At 44.5% G+C, this 22,500-nt stretch overlaps 1 protein-coding gene across 1 annotated transcript in view; it reads right to left on the bottom strand.

The window, feature by feature from the left end:
• The window catches only part of LOC311047359 (copine-8-like), a gene marked incomplete at both ends in the record, with an annotated part of 105,666 nt that overhangs the window by 64,489 nt on the left and 18,677 nt on the right, over nucleotides 1-22,500 (bottom strand). The window contains 2 exons of the mRNA XM_084060049.1: nucleotides 12,651-12,754; nucleotides 14,258-14,304. Coding sequence (XP_083916175.1) covers nucleotides 12,651-12,754; nucleotides 14,258-14,304 — 151 coding nt within the window. The remainder of the gene's footprint in view (nucleotides 1-12,650; nucleotides 12,755-14,257; nucleotides 14,305-22,500) is intronic.

Below are 22,500 nucleotides of genomic sequence, written 5' to 3'. Positions count from 1 at the left end.
GCCTGCAGACCGAGTTTGCAGCTACAGGTGACCAGCTACACACCTCGCCCGGGCCATCTACCTGTCCATCTACAGTAGGAGCAGTCAATAGGACAGGTGAATGGAACATGGCATCATGTGCTATTAACATGTCTAGCCTGCAGAACAGGCATGAGAGACTCCAATCACCAGCCCCCTCAGAACAGAGCTGCTACAGTCAGAGCCTAACCGAACACAGCTTTAATACTAGCAGCTCTGGTTACCCCCAAGCAACAACAGCCTCAATGTCAAGCCAAAGTCAACAGAGCCACATGTTGGCTCAGTCCCCACCGCCTACAATGACCTTTGTACCACTACTCAGAGCAGCACCTACATCGCCACCCCCCACCACAACGAGTATGGTCATGGCGCAGTCTAACTACCAGACAATGCAATCTGTGGGCCACATGGGTCAGTCAATGTCGACAGCTCCAGGGTACCAGCCTGCTTACCAGCCGAACCAGCCTGTGTCACCAACTGCAGACATCACGTGCGGTAGTGCCATGGCGGGCACACAGACTCTATATCAGCCTATGCCAATAACACCTGCACATCCAGCAAGTCACTACGCGGCAACTCTGCCCGCACAATCAGTATACCAGACAGCAACGGCGCTGCACCCCGCACATCAGTCACCCGCTGCTCCTGCCCTCGTGCCAGTAGGTCAGCACCCAGCAGCGACGCCTCAGCAGCATCAGCTCACCCTAGCCATGCCACAGTCACCTGCTGCACATGCCCTTCAGACAGTAAGCCAGCACCCAACAGCTATGCCTGTACAGTACCAACCATCTACCTGGGTAGCAGCACCTTCACCACACCTACCGGCAGCGGCCCTGCAACCAGCGCACCAGTCTTCACCAGTCATCTCTGCACAGCCAGTGTATCAAATGCCTGTGTGCCAACAGAGCTACCAGTCTCAATCGGTGTATCAGCACCAGCCTGCTCCAGTAACACAGGCGACCTATCAGCAGGTGTCTCCAGCATATGGCCCGGTACCGTCCCAATCAGCATTTACCCTGCCAGCTCAGCCAGCCTATCAGCACGTGTCTCCAGCATATGGCTCAGTACCGTCCCAACCTGTATCAGCCCAGCAAGTCCAATATGACTATCATCAGCCCTATCCTGCTCCTGTCCTTCAGCCCCAGCCAGCTCTAGTAACTCAGCGAGCCTACCAGCAACTGTCTTCAGCACCAGGGCCAGCACCGACCCAGCCTGTAGCAGTCCTGCCAGTCCAATATGCCAGTCAGCTAGCCTATCAAATCCATCCTGCTCCAACACCTGGCCCAGTGCCATATCAACCGGTCCAGTATGTTCCTCAACCCTTTTATATGCCACCACAGACGCCATACGACTTCCAGCCCCACAGGCAGCCAGTTCCCATACCGCAACTCCCCAACCTGGTGCATGATAGTGAAAGAGAATTCACTGACCTGAAGATGGCGCTGGACCATCTACTCAACCCCCACACTGAACTCTCTGAACATTACAAGTACCGTGTGCTCATGGAGCACCTGGTTCTGGATGAAGCCAGGCTAATAGCCCAGTCCTGCAGGCATTATGCACAGCCCTACACCGCCGCCATACAGGCCTTACAGCGGCAATATGGGCAGCCACATCAACTCGCACAAAGCGAGATTGCAGCCATCCTGAACTCTCCTGATCTCAAAGCAGGAGACTCCAGTGCCTTCCAGAGCTTTGCCCTTAGTATCGAACTGCTAGTAGCAATGCTGACGTCGCTGGAAGGGCCTAACGGGATGGAAGTGATGTCGACCGGCCATGTCGATCGGCTCCTGAGTAAGCTCCCCAACCAATCGAGGGACAGCTTCGTGGAGCATCTACAAGCTCAAGGTCGCCTGAACACAAGCAGCCTAAACCCGTACAACCTCCGAGACCTCTCAGAATGGCTCAAGGCGAAAGCTGAAGCTCAACGTTTATCTGCAAAAATGGCACAGCGCCATCGGATTGATGTGCCACAACCCCCCAAGAGAGACAAGCAGGTTCCCACACACAGGCCTCACAACCGGCCTGTCTCAGTTTACCACGGTGCTGATGAGCTGGAATCGGACAGCAATCAACCTTCAGAGACATTCAGGTCAGAGGCTAAGCAACAGTGGTCCAAGAGAATGTGTCTGTTCTGTAAGAGCACCGAGCACTACCTCTCAGAGTGTCCAAACATCGGCCAGCACTCACCAGAAGAGGTTGAGAAGTGGATAACAGACGGCAATCGTTGTCGTAAGTGCGGTCGCACCAACCACGAGCAAGACGCCTGCACCCTAAAGAAAGCATGCAGTGAATGCCAGGAGGTTCACCTCAGAGTTCTCCATGCCATAGCCAAGCCAGGTCCCCATGTCTACCTCATCACACCAAAGGATCGTGCCTCACTCACCAACTCCCAGCAAGGGGGGAAGGTGTACCTCAAAGTGGTGCCAATCCTCATAAGCCATGGAAGAAAGTCACTGCACACATACGCAATCCTAGACGATGGGGCTGAGCGCACAATAATACTGCCAGCTGCAGTCCAACGCCTGGGACTTAGAGGCAAAGCTGAGACCCTCTCTCTGCGCACCATCCGCCAAGACGTGGCTTGCCTCACTGGTGCGTCGGTCAACTTCAATGTGGCCTCCCCGATTCAGCCTTCAAAACAGTACCCGGTTAAAGGCGCCTTCACCGCAGGTCGACTGGCCTTGTCAGAGCAATCCTACCCGGTTACTTCACTCCAACAGCGTCACCGTCACCTGCGAGGCCTCCAGCTGCAGAACTTCAGTAACGTGCAGCCGCTACTGCTTATCGGGGCAGATTGTTCCCACCTGATCACAGCCAAGGAGCCTGTCAGGTTCAGCTCCAGAGGTGGACCCGTAGCTGTTCGTACAGCGCTCGGCTGGGCAATCCAGGGTCCGGATGGTCTCCCACCTCATGCTACTTCCTGCTACTTCACATCACTCAAGCCAGCACAAGATGACCTCCACCAACATGATGAAGGTCTCACACAGCTTCAGTGTGAACGCGACCCGCTAGCATTACAGTCCTGTTCAGACCAGGAGATTATGAGCACCCCCGAAGCATGCACCAACGGGGTGAAGGACAGCGATACACTCCGGAATGCCACCACTCTGCTCCGTATTAAGGATGTGGCATTAGTGAGAGCAGCTCCCAAAGCAGTTATGCTCAGGCTCTGCAGTACAGAGAGACAGCTGCTTAAGGACAAAGCCAACACGCAGACCCGCGGCAAGACCCTACCGGAGCTAGCGGCACCGAATCGGTGGCTCCACGGATCACCACTCCCTCGTGATATGCCTGACAAATGGCCATCACTTACCACCTCCACAGAGCCAGAAGATGAGCTTAAACAAAATATCTTCAGCGGCCTCACACAGATAAGTCTGGCACCTCAAATACCAGACGTCACGCAGTCCAAAGGCTGCACAGTCCTGGCCAAAGTAACCCAGCAGTTCCCTCACGGGGCGGCAGCTGAACCCTCCTCACTTCAGTCTAACCTCAGATACAATGCAGTTCCCCTGCCAAAGGCCAGTCGAGTGGACTGCTTTCCAGAAGAGGTACAGCTGCTCAGGGATACGAAACCAGAGATGAATCATGTGACACTGAACAGGCTCCTGATTGGGCGGCGGGACGCCTTCCTGCCACAAGTAACCTACACTCTAGACCCACTCACCAGCACTTACCTGCGACCAGTAGCATACCTGGTTCAATTGCCAGACGTTTTTAAGGACAATTCTGACACAAGGACTGAGGTACCACCTTGAGGAATTTATTTGTCTTTACTTCATAGCCATGCTATTCAGGGGGCGGCTGTTATAAATTCCCTTCTCTTTTGTCTTGAGTTTCATGTTACGTTTGTTTTGTTCAGGCACCATTTTGGGCAGCTAAGTTTTCCACTTCAGTCAGGCCTTTAGTTAGCCCTGCGAGTGTTGGGGTCCTCAGTGTTTACATTGAACTCACGTTGAGACGGTCCGCAGCGTCTCACGTCCCTTTATTTGTATGAGTGCGTTCATGAAGAGTAAGTTACTACTGTATTGCACAACTTGTATTAATGCTTAATGCTGCTATGTATGTGTAGAGAATGTTGTGTAGGGTACATGACGTTTCTGAGGCCATATGTGTGTGCATTTCTGTGCTGCTGAGTTGGTTAGCTCACATGCTAATTTAAGCTAGCCTGGCCAGCTAGTTGTGGTCAGTGGCTATTCTATTAATTGTAAAGTCATTTCATTACCCTGTGAATTGTTTGTACATCTTAACTAAATGTTAATTCATATACATGCTGTACATTATTAGTGATGTAGCTAATTATTTTATTGTGATAATTATTTCCAGTAGAAATAATTGTACATTTGTTATTTTATTCTGTTTACAGAACTACCACTCAATACAGTCCTTTGCTATTCATATCATCATCCTTCATCCAATCTGCCATTCCCATGTACTGCTGCAATCTTTATATAAAGACAAACAAAGTAATTCTGGAGTCCACGTCTGCTCTTTTACCGGAGTAACTGTCCTGGGTGAAGAGGTCCCAGCAGAAATATTTATAACAAAGAGTAATCTCCAATAGAGGCTTTTAAACCACCTCAACTTTCCTCTCCTGAGCACCAGTGGTTGCATATGCTTTGCCCATTGGGAACATTGTACATTTATATATAGGAGGTCTGATCAGTTTGTTTCATGGGCTAAGCCTCATACCGGCAAGCCCATTAGTAACAGCTCTCCCACTGGATTGTGAACACTATTACCTTAGCCTACACCAGCAAGGGGCACTGCACTTTGGGCAATTTGCCTCTCACTCTTACAGGATTTTATTTATTTTTATGTCACTGCGTCATCCCAGGCACATACTGTCCTGAGCATGAGCTCTCAGTGCATTTGGACTTCTTGGGTTGGCAGTCGGTCTTTGAAATAAGCCTCCTTAGCAACATGGGAGTAAGTGTATACCCATAGTGAGGCACAGAAACTGTTTGTGAGAGAACTTAAGCTGTTTTTTTCTATAACCTCAGTTCCGTCAGATAACTCACAAATAAATTAAACCAACATTTTATTACAGAGAGTGAATACAAGTGTGAATATAATATTTTATCTGGGCGTTCAGGCTCTGCTACATTTTTCTCCCTGCTCGGCCACCATAATCAAAAGGATAAGGCAAAAAGGCTTACAACTGGTTTCCATTGCGGTCCTTAAACACAACACACACACACACAGACACACACACACACACACACACACACACACACACACACACACACACACACACACACACACACACACACACACACACACACACACACACACACACACACACACACACACACACACACACACACAACACAGCCACAGCTGCCAACAAAACCACACAACACAAAATGGATGAATGCTTTTTCTTACAGCATTTTGAAAGTCCTCCTTTAGGAACCATCTTAACAATCCACCTTAACAGTAAGACCATTCAACTCATTCTCTCTTAACGGGTCAACGGTCAACTGTGTTTCTTATAAACTCTCTCTCCATCTCCCCAGAGCGAGAGAGAGAGAACATGTGAGCCTGTATATACAATCTCTGCAGTGTAAATAAGTTTGGCTCTTCTGATTGAACTTCAGCCAAGTGACTTAATTAAGTGTGCCTGCCATGCAATGGCAAAACACTTATTGTAATCCGCCATACTTAATAATAATAATAATAATAATATTTATACATACACATACATAAATCATTTATATTACACTAGGGGTTAGGTTTTTAGTTTTATTTCATTTAAAAATATATATTTGTTTTGACCCCGCCAAAATCGACCACCCAAAAAAACAGTTTCAGTCAATTTGGAGTCGATTGGTGGTACTTTGTGGTGACACTATTGGGTCCATAACATTTCACTGAGTTAGGGACTTTAAAAAAATAAATAAAAAGTTATTTTTGTTACCCCTCCCCCCGCCCCCTATTTGGAGGACGCTGAACCGAATGAGCTAGGTCTCGACTTTGTACGATCTTGGGTAAAACAATACATTCATTTATTTGAGCCTACCTCTCGAACACAAGGTTGACCAGACTTAAAGAGCTGCAGGCACACTTAAAACTTCTAAGACATTTTGTTTCTAGTTTGCAATTGAATTGCTCAGAAACAAATAACGGAAAACCTTTTGTGCACGACTCAATTGGTTCATTGATATCTGATTCTGCACACAGGACCTTGTCATGCCCTCAAAATATATTTCCCTTTAGTTGTATTATGCAGATTGATTTATGCTTTATCGCACCGATGCTCACGAGCAACACTGCCGTGCAGTCATAAGTCATGCTTAATTGTTACTCCTTGCGTGCTTGCCGTCAACATCAGAGTGTGAAGGAAATGTATTCAGGTTGATGAAAAGGACAAAAGCCAATAGTCAGGCATGAATAGCACAGCGGATTCTGGGAGGGCCTTTTAAAGGGCTAGTTCACAGAATTCGGGGAATATTATCCCATTTGCCACACTTGGTTAGGCAGCCACTTCACCCAGGGGTTTCCATTGGCTTCACTGAGCATTTAGAGTTATCATTTCAATCTCCTCTTCCTTCAGAGGACGACCTGGAAAGCTGCCAGTTAGGGGGTGAGATTTAACGGGATTTCCAGGCATGAGCAGCTTCCAGGGGAAGGCTTAGTAGCCCGATGTACGGACTGGAGTGGCTTCAGGGAGGGGTGCAGACAGAGGAGGAGAGAAGAGGGAGGCCACTTAATGGGTCAGTAGTTTGTCCAGGAGGTCTGCGGTGCTACATGGAGGCTGGTGCTGACTGGTACTGTCTGTGGATTGCTCCAGGGGGGTGAAGGGCTGACTGGAAGTGCGTGTGCGTGTGCGTGTGCGTGTGTGTGTGTGTGTGTGTGTGTGCGTGTGTGTGCGCGCGTGTGCGTGTGCGTGTGCGTGTGCGTGTGTGTGGAGACATGGCGGCAGTATGGAGTGGTTGTGGGGACATCAGCCCAGGAGATAGTAATAGGCGCTGATGCTCGCCCACTCACAATGAACCCTACAGAAGAGGTTTTCACCGGTCCAAAATGACAGACCAGAACCCTAAAGGATCTGTGAAATTTGTTCAGAGAATAGAGATCCGATTGGATCCCTTTTACTTCTCCTTCTCTTTTTTTTTTTTTGTGTTTGTGCAGTACTGTCTCTGCATCTGGGAAGCACGGGTGAGTGGGAGGGTGAGTGGGAGGACGGGAGGGAAATGAGGGGTACCTATGTATAGAGGATATGCGTGTGACATCATCATCAAACCCGGAAGTTATGCAGGAATGCCTACTGAGTGTCAAAAAAATACTTTCTGGCATTGACAGCCCATGCATCCAAACAGAAAAGTCATATCTGATTGCATTAAACAACATTAAACAATGTTAAACTCACTTTGCATGTTGCTTTGCCACTCGATTTGCCACTCGATGTGCCATTCACTTTAAGCATGCGCATATCCTCTATTACATACTGTACATGCCTACATTTTAAGTTTACAAATGAAGTCCTCACATGGGAGGAAGAAAAAAACCTGTAAAAAAAAACAATACACAGCATTTGATTTGAAAAGGGCCCATTCCTTTAAATATATATATATTTACAGTGCGCCAGTAAATCTATTATTTTGTGCAGGTATAATCTGATCCTATAGGTTTAACCTAATCATCACGCAAGTTACAAAGCTCTTCAAGTGTTTCTCTTCTGACCAACGCTGGTCATGGGTCTTATCTGCGATTCACTTATGTCTACCTACCACTCACTCTCACTGTCTTTCTCTGTCTATCTGCTTTCCCCTATCTGTTCTGGTCTCTCAAACCCATCTGTCTCCCCCCCCTCTCTCTCTCTACCTGTCTCTTACCATTCCTTTCTCTCACTCCCAGTCCTACCCCTCTCTCTCCATCTCTGACAGCCTCTCTCCCTCTGTCTGTCTCTCCCTTTCATTCTCTCTCCATGCATCTCTCTCCATCTATTCACATTTTTATCTTCTAGAACACAAGTAAACACGTGTTTATCACATTCATTGTAGCACGTCCACAATATATGAAACCACAAACACACACACACACACACACACACACACACACACACACACACACACACACACACACACACACACACACACACACACACACACACACACACACACACACACACACACACACACACACACACACACACACACTCAAACAGCAAGCCATCTCTCCTTGACCTAATGTCTGCCCTCCCTCCCTCTGGTCCGCGGCAGTGTTCCTGCTGACAGGCTAACAGCTAAACAAACAAAAGAGCCTATCCATATTTCATGAGTTATTTCTGTGCTCAGCTCAGTGGAGATTATTTAAACCTCCACCTGGAGTGAACCCTGAGATACTGTGAGGAAATCTTGATTACAGTATGGACTTGGTGAGGTAAAAAGATATTGGGGATATTATATGTATACTTTTAGACGTATACATTTAGCTGGCGTTATGGATTTTCTTGAAGATTGAAAACATTTTCACGACGATGGTAACTGAAAACAGTGCACTGTTGTGTTTTGTAAGTAGACAATAATCGCAAATGTAACAATATGTTACATGACATTACAGCTGGGTGCTCCCTCGACCCTGCTTGTCAACAGGAGCCAGTCGTCTATGTAATTGGCGATACAAATCCCTCGCTGAGCCAGCCTCGGTGGACTTTTACACCTGAGGACTGAGAGCCAGTCCGACGGGTAGAACAAAGTATTTGTATTGTCTTCCCCCGAAACCCGAACCTCAGGAATTTCCTGTGGGGTGATATACAGGAATGTGAAAGTATGCGTCCTTGGGATCCACAGAGGTGAAATAATCTCCTGGATGCACCATCTGAAGCAGGGTGGCACACGTCAACGTTTTTACCTTCACACTCGCAGATAGCGATGCAGAGCTCATACTGAAGGTCCAAAAAGGGATGCGGACCGCCTCATTTCTTAGGTACGAGAAAGTACCTCGAGTAGAAACCCACTTGGGTTTGATGAGGACCGGGAAGTATCTCGTCAGCCTCCCTGCTGGCATGAGAGAAGATGGGCTTCGCTGACACCCGCGACATTGCTGCGAATTGCAGTCTGTATCCACTTGATACCAAGGAGACCGTAAGACTGCCACATCTGTTTTCTGTCTGGCAGCGGGCTGAGCGGCTCCCAGGACTTGCCGGGAGGCGCTATTGTGCCTCTAGAGCAGTGGTTCCCAAACTTTTTAGCTCAAGACCCAAAACAGAAATTAGAAGGAAGCTGGCTAACACGTAACCTAGCTTTGAGCAATGAGAAGTTAACCGATGCTAGCAATAGCCTATCAGGTTACAGAGGAAAGAATAAGTTGCTTTTGACAGTGTGAAAATTACTCATTTAAGAACAATGGAACGATGTCGCTGACAAACATTCTACGTCCCAGAAGTTTCCACTAGCCTTCTTAGCAGGACAGTTTAGCTACGCAGCACTGGAATGGTTCTTCTACAAGCACAAGCCATCATGCCAAATGAGCTTGCACCTGGAAGCTGTTATAATGACTGAGAGTTTCAGGTGGGAGTTTTCGCCAGCTCTCGCATACAAACGGGAGGGGCGAGGAACTTCTGGGCTAAAAACCCTGTATTTGTGATGAGTCCCGTAGCAAACAGAGAACCAAGATGCCGTGCCAATAAAGCATAAGAAGCAGGTATGTGCACAGTGCACTTTCGCCTTATCTTATGGTTGGGAATGTCAAAGCTATTGTGTTTGTGTACACCCGGAAGCTAGGATATGAGTTAAGGTGTAGTAAATCAGTTTACATTTTTATTTTTATGTATGTACGGTAAATACGGTATGTACATACGTACATAAATACACATACAATACAGTTAGTCTGTAATACTTACAGACAAACTGATCTAGCCATATAGCCTAAAAGTGACTAATTCTGGAAATTATGCTACTCTGTGCAAAAACAAGCCAGAGCCCCCCCACACGCACACACACACACACACACACACACACACACACACACACACACAGACTGCCAGAGCCAAAGTGAGACATATTTAGCTACTACCGTTTGCGTTCAAAGGGAAATGTTGGCGGAAAGCATGTTATGAAAACTAGTCTTTTATTTAGAAGGGAGAAGACTTTACAGCTCCCCTCAACACAGGCCATGAATATTTCAGTCTCAATGCAACTTTGCACTGCAGATGGCAGCACTATCACCCACGCCTGTCAAACACACACACACACACACACACACACACACACACACACACACACACACACACACACACACACACACACACACACGTGATCACATGCATATAGCCTAACCACATAATCCGGCAGCCCCTGAGGTGGGGTATGAAATTTGGTATGTAGACAATGTTACTATCGATTGCTATCGATAGTTTAAGAGTGGACAGGGAGACCACGCCATTGCTAGATGCAACTGTCTTGTTGGCACTGTATGTGGAAAGCTGTTATGATTATATATTAGTAACCATTATACAGTAACACATTTCCCAAGCCTGCATCATTCATGCATGATTAAATGCTGGGTCATCTGTCATTCACCACTAACTGTAGTTAGTTATTGTGACTGTAGTTAGTTATTGAAATGTGGACTTAAAAAAAAAAAAACATTAATATTTATAAGCCAGTTTTGCCCAAATGAAAATGACTGACATGCTATAAATTGAGTAAAATATTTTGAAGCTTAATTAGTTATTTATTATTCATACATTTCTATCCCCAAATTATTAAAGGTTTAAAAAAAGATATAATCAATTTATCGGAGGGTTGTGTAAATTGTTCTACCATTGGTGGACATCACTGCCGTGCGCCAAAAAACAGATCTACAAATTAACAAAGCAATGCATGGCGATGTGACGATAGCTTGTAGATCTGCCCTTTTGGTCTGGTTTTGATCTGCTGTTTGTTTATCAACAAATATAAACCTATGAAGGGTTTGGTATTCGGGCGGGCACGTAATATAATCGCCACGTATATATAAAGGTAACACTGTCCATCTAAACAACATTGCAATGATGTTTCTTGGTGTAAAACACTGCTTCTTAGTTTTAGCAACCAAACTGTTGCTTGAGTCAAGTCAAATATGTTTTATTTGGTCACGACACAAGTCTCGCGGCTTGTGCGAGTGGAGCTGTGCATAATATGCGCATATTAAAATTATAATTATAATACAGTTGGCTTGGAAATCTTACGGTATCAATACCGTGGCATTTGATACCGTGGTATACCGTACTGTAACCAAGGTTACGGAGATTGTTTCTGTATATCCTAATAATCAATGATAGATTAGCTGGTTCTGGTGAGTTGTCACACTCGGGGTCGATGACGACGAGGGACGGCGAGAGATATATGCTCTCTTGAGTCTCATAATGATAAAGTGAGAAGCCTTCAACGTGAGCAATGATTCATCTGCAATGATTCTTAGGGCACGGTGGTTTATATGCTATGGGTGGTGTCACAAGTGTGACATCACGCTGGCCTCGTGCCTGAATTAGGTGGCTTCAAGCTAGGCATGAGTTACTTCACAACACGTACCATGCTTACTCAGCACCAAGGTCAGCTCACAGTTCATGTTGTTCAGAACCATGGACAGAGCTCACCTATCCACTGTACTACTCATTACAATGGACAGTTCACAGTTCATGTTGTTCAGAACCATGGACAGAGCTCACCTGTCCACTGTACTATTCAGCAACATGGACAGCTCCACTCTGCTCAAATCTAGCACATTGCAACCCACAGTACTATTGTGACTAGAAAAAAGCCCATTCCCCCTCTCTCTCTCTGTCTCTCTCTTTCTCTCCATATACATACATATATATATATATATATATATATATATATATATATATATATATATATATATATATATATATATATACATTTATATACATTTATATATATATATATGTTGTTTATTTTTATTAGTAGTTAGTAGTTTGTTTACAACCAGAATATAGGCTATTATTAATACTGTGCAATGAATGGGCATTGATTTATTCACAGTAGTGGCTGTTGGATATCATAAGCGAACTGTAGTGCAGAAGAGGTTGCTGCAGGCAGCAGTTCTGTGTCTGTCACAGTCAAACAAACTCCGGTGGCCACATCATGTCTTATCCCCGCCAGTCATTTATGCTCGTCTCCTCGACTCGAGTCATCTTGGCAGAAACGAATGCGCTGAAACATGCTCGGCAAGGGGTCACAGACGCACTTCCACACGAGAGAGCGACACAGATAACATTTTTTTTTTAAGAAAACACTGGAACTTGTGCAACGCGAAGCTGCTCTTTAGTTCACTATGGGGACGGGGTTGCCTGCGTGTGACAAAGTTTTGCTCATGTCACATTCTTTGTAGTTATGCTGTGTCCATGCACAGTGCGTGCACGCACACACACACACACACACACACACACACACGCAGGGCCGGACTGGGACAAAAATTCAGCCCTGGCATTTTGGTCCGAACCAGGGCCGTTTTGTCAACGGGGGGGAGGGGGGGGGGGGGTTTCACTACCGGTGTGCTGGATAAATGGACGCGTTACGAATTATAAATGTACGCACACATAAACATGAGCAGATATAAATTCACCCAAAAAAACATCCCCCACCCACACACCAACAGATATAGGCTATCTGTTTACTTACAGGTCAAAGCGTAGATTCTGTCTCTCTTCAAAAAAGTAGTCGAGAATGAATTTACGGACGAAGTCTGGGTTCAGAGTGTTGTCTATGACCTCTGTTCTGCCAAACTAGAAGAACATAAGACAGAGGAGAGACATTTAAACAATGGTTCCATTCAACACTCATTCCACATACATAATACAAAACCTGTGTTCCATGTATTTGTTAAAGGACATATTAACCACTTGAACTCTAGCATCCCTATTCTGGAAGGAACATTTGCCAAAAATAGCTGATATACAAGCTCACAATGTGTCACAGCACAACACATTGTGAGCTTGTAGATCTGCTATTTGTGGCGAAGAGGTTTGGTGTAGAGGAAAGAGCAGACCAAGTAGAGAGCCAAAGGTCAAGTATTGAGGGTTTAAGTGGTTAAATATAATTGAAATAATGAAAATTCACATTAACATGAATCCAAATATTAATAGAAAAGATAATGTGTAAAAAAAATAAACGAAAATATGAATTCATGAAACGCTGATGATAGTGCTGTCAAACAAGTCAATGAAATCTATGATATCTATGAAAAAGTATATCACAGACAAAATATTGTATAAAAACACAATTTTATACAAAATAGTGGCGGTTCATCTTTCTCTCAGCTAAGGGGTCCTTGGCCTGAAAAACGTTGAAGACCCCTGATCTACAGCATTTACCGCACAGGGTCACATATTAAGTTATATACCGGTATTCATTGTTTTTTTTGTTTTGTTTTTATTTTATCCCACGATTTTGTAACCCTTTTTCACCCGGTGCCAATTTTCTAGGTGATCCTGGGCGCTACACTCCCCCCACCAGCCTAGGGAGCCCAGGGCCGAGCTCATGCCTCCTTCAATGCATGAGAGCCAACTGACCTTCTTGGGGGGAGTTTCCCCGGTAGGACATGGCGCGTGGAAGGAACACGTTATTCCAACTAGTTCCATTCCCCTACAACATCAGGCGCCCCGGCTGACCAGGGGGAGGCAGTATAGCGACCAGGATTACTGCATGTTTTTGTGAAGGTATTAACTACCCTACCCTAGGATACACGGGGAGAACATGCAAACTCCACACAGAGTAGGCCCTTTCGCCAACCCCACCTAGGGTATGGGCGCTGATGACGCGGAGGAGAAGACACGCCCCCAGCGTCCCCGGTGGGAATGGAACCCAGGACCTTCTAGCTGTGAGGCGACAGCGCTACCGACTGCGCCACCGTGCCGGTATTCATTGTTGAATATATATATTCATGCAGAGATTAATTGCTGATATTTTGAGCTAAAATATCAAATTATTCTTTTCTTTTATCACTGCCAAGATTTATCACTGCCTTTCCTGGGTTTCAATGTAGAATTTTCCTCCGGGACCAATAAAGGCAAATATCAATAACTTCTTCATGGTGATGTTATTGAATTGTTATGGTGACACTAGCTGAACTACCTTGATCTCGTGCTTAGTCAAAAAGATGACAAACCAGCTTCAGGAAATTACATTCGATTTTACGGCAAAACACTGTGCACATTTTACAGGCGACTGTGGTTTGTGTTAAATTAATTAAACCCCCCCCCCCCCCCCAGCTTCTCTGCTGTACTCACCTCTCTCCACTCCCTGTTGGCTATTCCTTGAGTGTATAGCACACAGACTGTTGAATAAAAGAACAAGAGAGGGAGAAAGTGAGCAAGAGATGGGGAGAGTGGGAAAAAGACACAGAGAGAAGAGACAGAAATAAAGGAGATAATTAGACGGGGGACAGAGCGAGTACAGCGGGAGGGGAGAGAGAGAATGTTATGGAGAGGGAAGAGAGAGAAAAACAGAGGCAGAAAGAGAAACGGGAGGAGAAATAAAGGGGACAGAGACAGAGAGACGAAGGAGAGAAAGAGGGGAAGACATTGATTAAGAAGTAGTTAATAGTGAAACAGACAATGACCCAGAGTGTGGCCTGAGGGCGTGTTCTCTCTCAGAGGTCCAAGAGCAGAGGAAAAACTCTCCTAATTAAATGTCACTACAACTCTGCCTCGCACTGCCATGATATTTGACAAGGAGCTGGAAGGGAGGAAGTAGCACTGAGCTATCAGGGATGAAGAATGGGGGTGGGAAAGCGGAAACGGACTTTAGAGGGGTGTGTGTATGTGTGTGTGTATGTGTATGTGTGTGTGTGTGTGTGTGTGTGTGTGTGTGTGTGTGTGTGTGTGTGTGTGTGTGTGTGTGTGTGTGTGTGTGTGTGTATGTGTATGTGTATGTGTATGCGTATGTGCGTGCATGTGAGAGAGAGCAGTGCTGGTGGGGACTGTGCTGTGTGGATCACGAGGAGGATGTGAGTGTGTAGTGGACATGCTGAAGAGTCTTTCCTATTGACATTCAAGAGCCACAGAGGAAGTGATTTTTTTTTTTGCAAGGGGACACTGGCAAGGACCCAGCAAGGCAATCAGTTGGCACTAAAATGGCATTTTGTTGACTTTCATTTTCATTCATGCAGCCTTCGCTGTATCTGCAGGCATCTGACACATGGTGACAGCTCAGTCTCCTGTGGTTTGCCTCCCTCTTTGAAGTGTTCAGGGGGCTTGGGTCAGTATGGACATGGACATTAATAGTGAGCATGTTGGCTGCTGTAAGGCAGCTGCAACCACGCATTCGTTGTTGTCCTGCGAAAAACAGCCAATAACTACCTCTCATATACTATATCTCTGCTGTCCGGCAGCAACCGGCTAACTCCAAAATGTTCAAAATGTTCAATGATAAGTACAGCTAAATGGACCTCCAGGCTCACAATGAGGTTGGAGGTCAAAAGGGGCCTGGAGTCAGAAAAAACAGCTAACTCCCAGAATCACTTTAATAATACTTTTCATTGATTCAATATCCTGCTACCATAATTGGCGGCCACACTCATGGAGTGTACACGAGTGTATGGGGCCAGTCTCCAAGCAGACACATGGCCCAACTAACTCCACATTTTCCCCCAAAATTCCACAATATTCTGCCTGTAACAACAGCTGCTTCCCATACCGTTACTGTACTTGCACGATGTACAATTAATATGAAACGCATTATGCCCCAATACTTATGCACTTAACTGGGATGCCCATGTGGGCTATAAGTGGGTTCTACCTGGGCCCTATGTGTATTCCAACCAACCAGAGTGCAGTGGCCATCACTCCAAATGTTGTGACGTCAGGGCTCTCAATATTGCACATTGGGGGAGGAGGAGGGGCGCAGGGCGGGCACACAGGTCGCTGTACCAATGGTAGCCCACGGATGTTTTCTCTGGAGATTTAAAATCCGCCCCTCTATGCCACATATCAGACGTGCTACAGGGTCTTTACCTAATGAAAGAAATGCAAAAGCGGAAAAAATTTAGTTAGCTGGTTTCTACCGGACAGCAACGATATGTACTGTAGTGAAGGCTTTGAAGGAAATTCATTGTTTTGTGAGGTCACAGTGACCTTGACCTTTGACCACCTATTTCTAGCCCGTTAATCCTTGAGAGTCCCACTTTGGCCACGCCCCCATCTCAGAAAACGGCTGAACTGAGAGGGCTTTCAGACTGAATAATGTAGTGAAGTGTCAGGCCATTATATGGATGAGTGAGTTCAAGTGCTTAAACGTCAAGCATAAAGTTATTTTTAATCTGTCCTATAAGGGAAACGGATATTTGGATATATAAGTTATAAGTTTACCATACGGTATCTTAGGGGGAAATATTTACATATTTACGTACCGTAATATCAATATGACATAAATGTAAGGTGCTGTAAAGTAATAACATTGTAATTCAGGGGTGCCGTGGATGAAAAAGCTATTTTCAGGTGTGACCTGAGCTAAAAAAGGTTGAGAACCACTGCACTAGACTCACTGTGTAGATGTATGATCATTATTTGACGGTAACTGAATGTAATTACTGTAGAGTAATTGGGAAATGAAAACAGGATACAGCAGTTATTATTCTCTACTGTAAATGCAGCTTGTCAGTAGGACACACGCATTCACTCGCGTGTGTGCACGCACGCACGCACACAGCCACCAAAACCATGCAACACAAATCATGTTTTGTATGGATGCCATGTCTTACAGCATTTTGAAAGTCCTCCTTTGGGAACCATCTTAAAGACGGGGTGCCCGTGGTGGGGTGGTATTATGGTTATAATAGGAGGAAGATTTCTTTTCAAAAAAGTGTACAGAAAGTGTTAAAATTATGTTTTTATGTGGACACGCCTCCAGTTCATTAAGTATACCTGGTTCTCACCTTAGCACCTCCTCCAACACCTTAGCACCACCCACCTGTCCTAGTCCCTCCTCCTCCTCATGCCCACACCTGTTGTGTTATGATAATGAGGGGGAGGGTATAATTTTACTGTGTCATTAAAGTGCTGTTTTTATATTGGCACGTTTGACCCTCAAGGTTTCAGCCTCCAGGAAGAAACTCAAAATAGTCAGATAAGACATAAAACACCATAAAAAAACAGCAGGGGGCTTAATGAAGTTCTATCAACCTCATAGACACATGAAAAACAGAAAAAGTGCAAAACCAATGCACCACCTCTTTAAACATGCACCTTATCAGTAAGACAGTTCAGTTCAGCTAATTCTACTCATTCATTCTAAGTGATAACCTTCACTAACTCTGAGAAGCAGTGCCACCCTTTAGCTGTCCTTGATGTTAGCCGGATTCTCTCAAAAGCATTCACGAGGATGCTTTTGTACAGGTTATGATATGGTTATGTAATTAGATATGAATATCGGGAAATTGGGGAGTTACTTCCTTTTATGATAAAATATTTGATGGTTCCTCAAAATTGTAGCAGCCATAACACCAATGACAAAGAAATAATAAAGAATAACAACAATACCAGGGGTGGGCAACCTTTTGGGGCACACGATCACTTAGATGTTTCCCAAGGCTGGCATGATCACCCAGTGCCAGACAGTGAAAATCACCATTGCTTTTATGTCTTGTTATAGGATTCTAATATGAATAATACAAGCATAGAATAAGTAAATATAGTAAAACATAACAAAGAATGAGTCAATAACGTTATATGAATAATAAGAGTACAATGAATGATAACTCTCTGGGGAGAAAAGTTGGTTGCACATGAAACAATAATGATTAATAATGGCTGTTTTTGATCATCTCAACTGATCACCTCAATAGCCCAATCTGTGCAATTGGTAGATCAATGGTAGATCAGATCTGGTAGATCAAAAAGAGGTGGTTGTCTCTTTTTTGATCCCTTGCTGTATATAGCAGGTGTGTGTGCAACTTGCCTGAGCTCAGCTGTGTGAATGTAATGTATGGGCTTTTATCTTGTGATGAGTCGCTGGATGACACATGGTGTCTGCGTGTTGTGCGGGGGAAAGCAATACATCAATAAGAGTCCTACAAATAGCTACAGAATGTATTCCCTTCGCTCAGGACGCTTGTCTATCCCCACACATGTGCACAAACTCCTTCTATTCATTATATCGATGATGAGTAGAACTGGGGCCTCATGATGGGGTTGCCACCACGACTCTTCTATGGATTATGGCTGTGGACTGTTATTACTGTTGTTATTGTTATTATTATTGTACACACACATTGTTGCTGCTCTCTCTCTCTCTCTCTCTCTCTCTCTCTCTCTCTCTCTCTCTCTCTCTCTCTCAGTGTCGGTGACAAGTCTTTTTACACAGTGCATGTGCATAGCCTACTCTTCTCAGGAGGCTTGTACACTGAATTAGCAAAAGGAACATCCATTTTCCATAAAACATAACACAGCTGCCACGTGGTTGGTTGTAAAACAACCCTGAAACTCTGTTGTTAACCTGATCATCTTTGTGACTTTACATTTGGACATGACTAATAATCATAATGGACTATTATGCAAAATATGATGATACTCAAATAATAATGTTCCATGAATCAAGTAATTATTGTCAATAACACACTAAATAGGCGTAGAAATATACATGAGACCAATTAACTTTCGAATCAATCTAGAGCAAAGCTAGTTATTTCCCTAATTCATGTATTACATTAAAGTTAATATGCACATTGCTTGAAGCATATTTCGATGAATCTCCGAGACTCTAACCACATCTCAAGTTAGCATCTCTACTTTACTGACTTCACTGACAGTACATTATGCTAGCACTAGCATTACATTACATTACAGCCGTTTAGCAGACGCTTTTATCCAAAGCGACTTACAATAAGTGCATTCAACATAGGTAGGGAACGAAACTACTAATCACCAGAAGTATTAAGTGCATTCTCTTCTAAAACAAGCAATTAAGAGTATACCTAGTGCAATATATCAGCTACCTACTTTCATAAACAGATGAGCCAAAATAGGAAAATCAAATGAGCAAGAGCTAAAACAAACTAGACGCGTCGCAATTCCGGGGAAATTGCAAAGTGTGGTTGCGCCGACGCGGTCGGGACTCCAGTGATACGCCGGGAGGAATACCGTCGGAGACTGCGCCAATTACATCGTCGCGTCGCTCCCGAGATCGCCTGCGTTTCATTTTGAGAGGATTGATCCCCCAAAAATCATGTTTTTGCATCAAACGGTTACATTTCGAGCATTCGTGGCGCCCCCTATGGATCAAAGTAGAAATGCTTTTGGGGATTGGTTTAGTATACCACCCTCGACATGTGATTCAAATTTGTGATTGACCGGACGTTTCGTTCGTGATTTGTGGCGTTTTTGGTCAAGCGGGCCCCTCCCGCTAACTTTGGAAGCCATTTACGGACGGACGGTACGGACTATCAAAATTCCGCTTGGACAGGTTTATCGCATGGGTCCATAGATCACGTGTACCGATTTGTGTGAGATTTGGAAAAAAATTGTAGGAAAAGGAGCAAAAAGTGTGTTTTGAAGAAAATTCAAAATGGCGGAAAATCTATCCTGACGCAAATGGGCGTGGCCTATATGGGGAGCTGCGTAATGACCCAAGGAATCTAGGGAAAAAGATATTTTGATTTTACGACCTACGGTTCAAGAGTTATAGGCCAAAAGGTAAAGTGGGCTGTTATAGCGCCACCATGTGGCCGACTGGTGTGATTCTTTTCATAATAATTTTGCAAAAAACTATTAACCTCCCCTCCAAATCTTGTAACTGTAGCCCTTACGGTTTCCGAGAAAAAAATACTTGAATGGGAGTTTTTGCAATTCCCATTAAAGTGGATGGGGAAATTTAATGCACAAATAAATCAATATCAAAAAATCTATCCTGACGCAAATGGGCGTGGCCTATATGGGGAGATGCGTAGTGACCCAAGGAATCCAGGTGAAAAGAAATTTTGATTGTAGGACCTACGGTTCAAGAGTTACAGGCCAAAACGTAAAGGGGGCTGTTATAGCGCCACCATGAGGCCGAATGGTGTGATATTTTTTAAAATAATTTCAGAAAAAATTATGAACCTCCCCTCCAAATGTGGTAACTCTAGCTCTTACGGTTTCTGAGAAAAAAATACTTGAATTTCATTTTTTTCACTTTTCCATTAAAGCGGATGGGGACATTTAATGGCACTAATAAATTAATATAGTCTGGTTGCCCTGTTGGGCAACCACACTAATAAGTGTATTGAATAAACAAGATCCAATAAGACAAGAGCTCGTACAACTCATTGACAACAAGTAGGCAAGGCAAAGAGGAAGGGAAGTGTTTCCTGGAGAGGTGGGTTTTCAGCCTGTGGCGAAAGATGGGTGGAGGAGGAAAGATGCAGTGGGGAGTTCATTCCACCACTGTGGGGCCAAAACAGAAAAAAGCTGTGACGTGTAGATCGGCCAGATCTAGCAGCCATAAACTAACAATTTACAGCTAAGTTATTTGATCATCATCTCTCCTTCCTCTAACAGGCTGATAATCATTATCCTTTCTTTAAACAAAAACACAAAAAAAGAGGATTCTCTTTTTTTGTTGATCTGGGGTACAAGGCTATATTTTTTTTTTATCAGGTGTAAGTGGTTTGTGTTTGTATGTGTATGAATGTGCGTTGTATAATAATAATGTTGTAATAATAATTGTTATGTAATAATGTAGTAATAATGTTGTATAATTAGTGTGTGTGTGTGTGTGTGTGTGTGTGTGTGTGTGTGTGTGTGTGTGTGTGTGTGTGTGTGTGTGTGTGTGTGTGTGTGTGTGTGTGTGTGTGTGTGTGTGTGTGTGTGTGTGTGTAGACCATATGTGTGTGTGTGTGTGTGTGTGTGTGTGTGTGTGTGTGTGTGTGTGTGTGTGTGTGTGTGTGTGTGTGTGTGTGTGTGTGTGTGTGTGTGTGTGTGTGTGTGTATGCATATACAGTATGTGTGTGTGTGCAGTATATCTGTGTGTGTCTGTCTGCTGAGGCAGTCTAATCCTGTGTGACTGGGTCCAGTGCTGTCAGCAGAGCCCAGACATGGTCGCAGCACAAGTGCCTGCTTGGATAAATGTACAGCTGGCCTGGGCCAACCTCTAAAGCTACGTCCCAATAAGATACTGCTGCAATGTACTGTATAGATCACCAATAGGCTCTATGCACAGCAGCCATTTTGGAGAAAAATTGGGCCTCTTCTGACTTCCTACATAAGTGTTACCAATGATACTAATGAAGGCTCTGTTCCATTCTGGTCAAACAGAGTCAGGGTGCTGATATTGTGCATGTTGGCTCACTAGAAATACTAGTGGGTCTCAAAGTGTGGTCCAGGGACCCTCATGGTTCCTTGAGAGGGTGTAACTCTGAGAGTGTACAAAAATGGAACCAAATGGACCCGGGTCCATTTGGTTCCATTTGCGCACTCTCATAGTTATGGGGGTCCTTGAAATTAAAAAGTTTGAGAACCATTGTGCTACACTAAATGGAACAGAGCCTTCATTAGTGTCATTGGTAACACCTGTGAAGGAAGCCAGGAAGGGGCCCAATTTCTGTCCAATATGGCTGCTGTGCATAAAGCCTATTGTAACCATGTTTTGAGTATGAAGAACAACAAAATACTGTATACCTACAAATGCCTGTACCGTATGTATACAAAAATTGTATTTATGATTGTGGTGTTAATGAATACTATTATCCCATAATGCAGATTCATGACAGGAAAAGGTAATTAATCAACTCTTGCCATCAGGAGCGCTGTCTCTGCCGTGTGTCATTTTAGATTTCTTTGGCTAATCAAAAATAGCAGATATACAAGCTCATAGCGCTTCACTTCGTTACCGCACTATGAGCTTGTAGATTTAATTTGTGAAATATATAGTTTAAAAGCGAACATTTTAACTCAAACCTTTGCTTCTGGGGCTCATATACGTTTTGGGGGTCCTTGACATGAAAAGGTTTGAGAACCACTGATATAGTAACATGATTTAGAAGACATTTGTAGAATCGGCCTCAGCCTCCCCTCAACCCACAGCCACTCAACGGCCCAGTGGTGCATCAAAGCCTCCTCCTACGCTCCGTGGACCTGGTGCAGTCCAGGCACCCAGGGGACGTTGTTTTTGCAAGAAAAAAAAGATGCAGACGGGGCAAACACGCATCCAAGAAAAGACACTCAGTTGGACACACAGCTAGCCCAACAAACGGTAATGAATATATCCTATATAAAGAACTGACTAATGATATCACTGTTGTCCAAAGTCCTTTCTTTTCTATCTAAGTAACACTATAGTGGGGTTAACTCTTTTAGCCTAAAGGTAGACCTGTTTGAGCGTTTCCAACAAATTAAATTAAAGCACTTTCTCCTAAAAGCCCTGTATCAACTGGTGCCTCAGTCAATCATTTTAAACCCAAGAGTACCTTTTGCCCTAATGCATCATTCCATTAACACTTTTTTGTAGACTCTTAGAACAGGATATCAATGTTAATGAACAACCCTTTGGGTGTCTAGTC

This window comes from Gymnoscopelus microlampas (assembly GCF_963454915.1).
Source record: "Gymnoscopelus microlampas genome assembly, chromosome: 6".
In the NCBI taxonomy this organism is placed as follows: Eukaryota; Metazoa; Chordata; class Actinopteri; order Myctophiformes; family Myctophidae; genus Gymnoscopelus; species Gymnoscopelus microlampas.
This window is presented reverse-complemented; position numbering and strand designations above follow the sequence as displayed.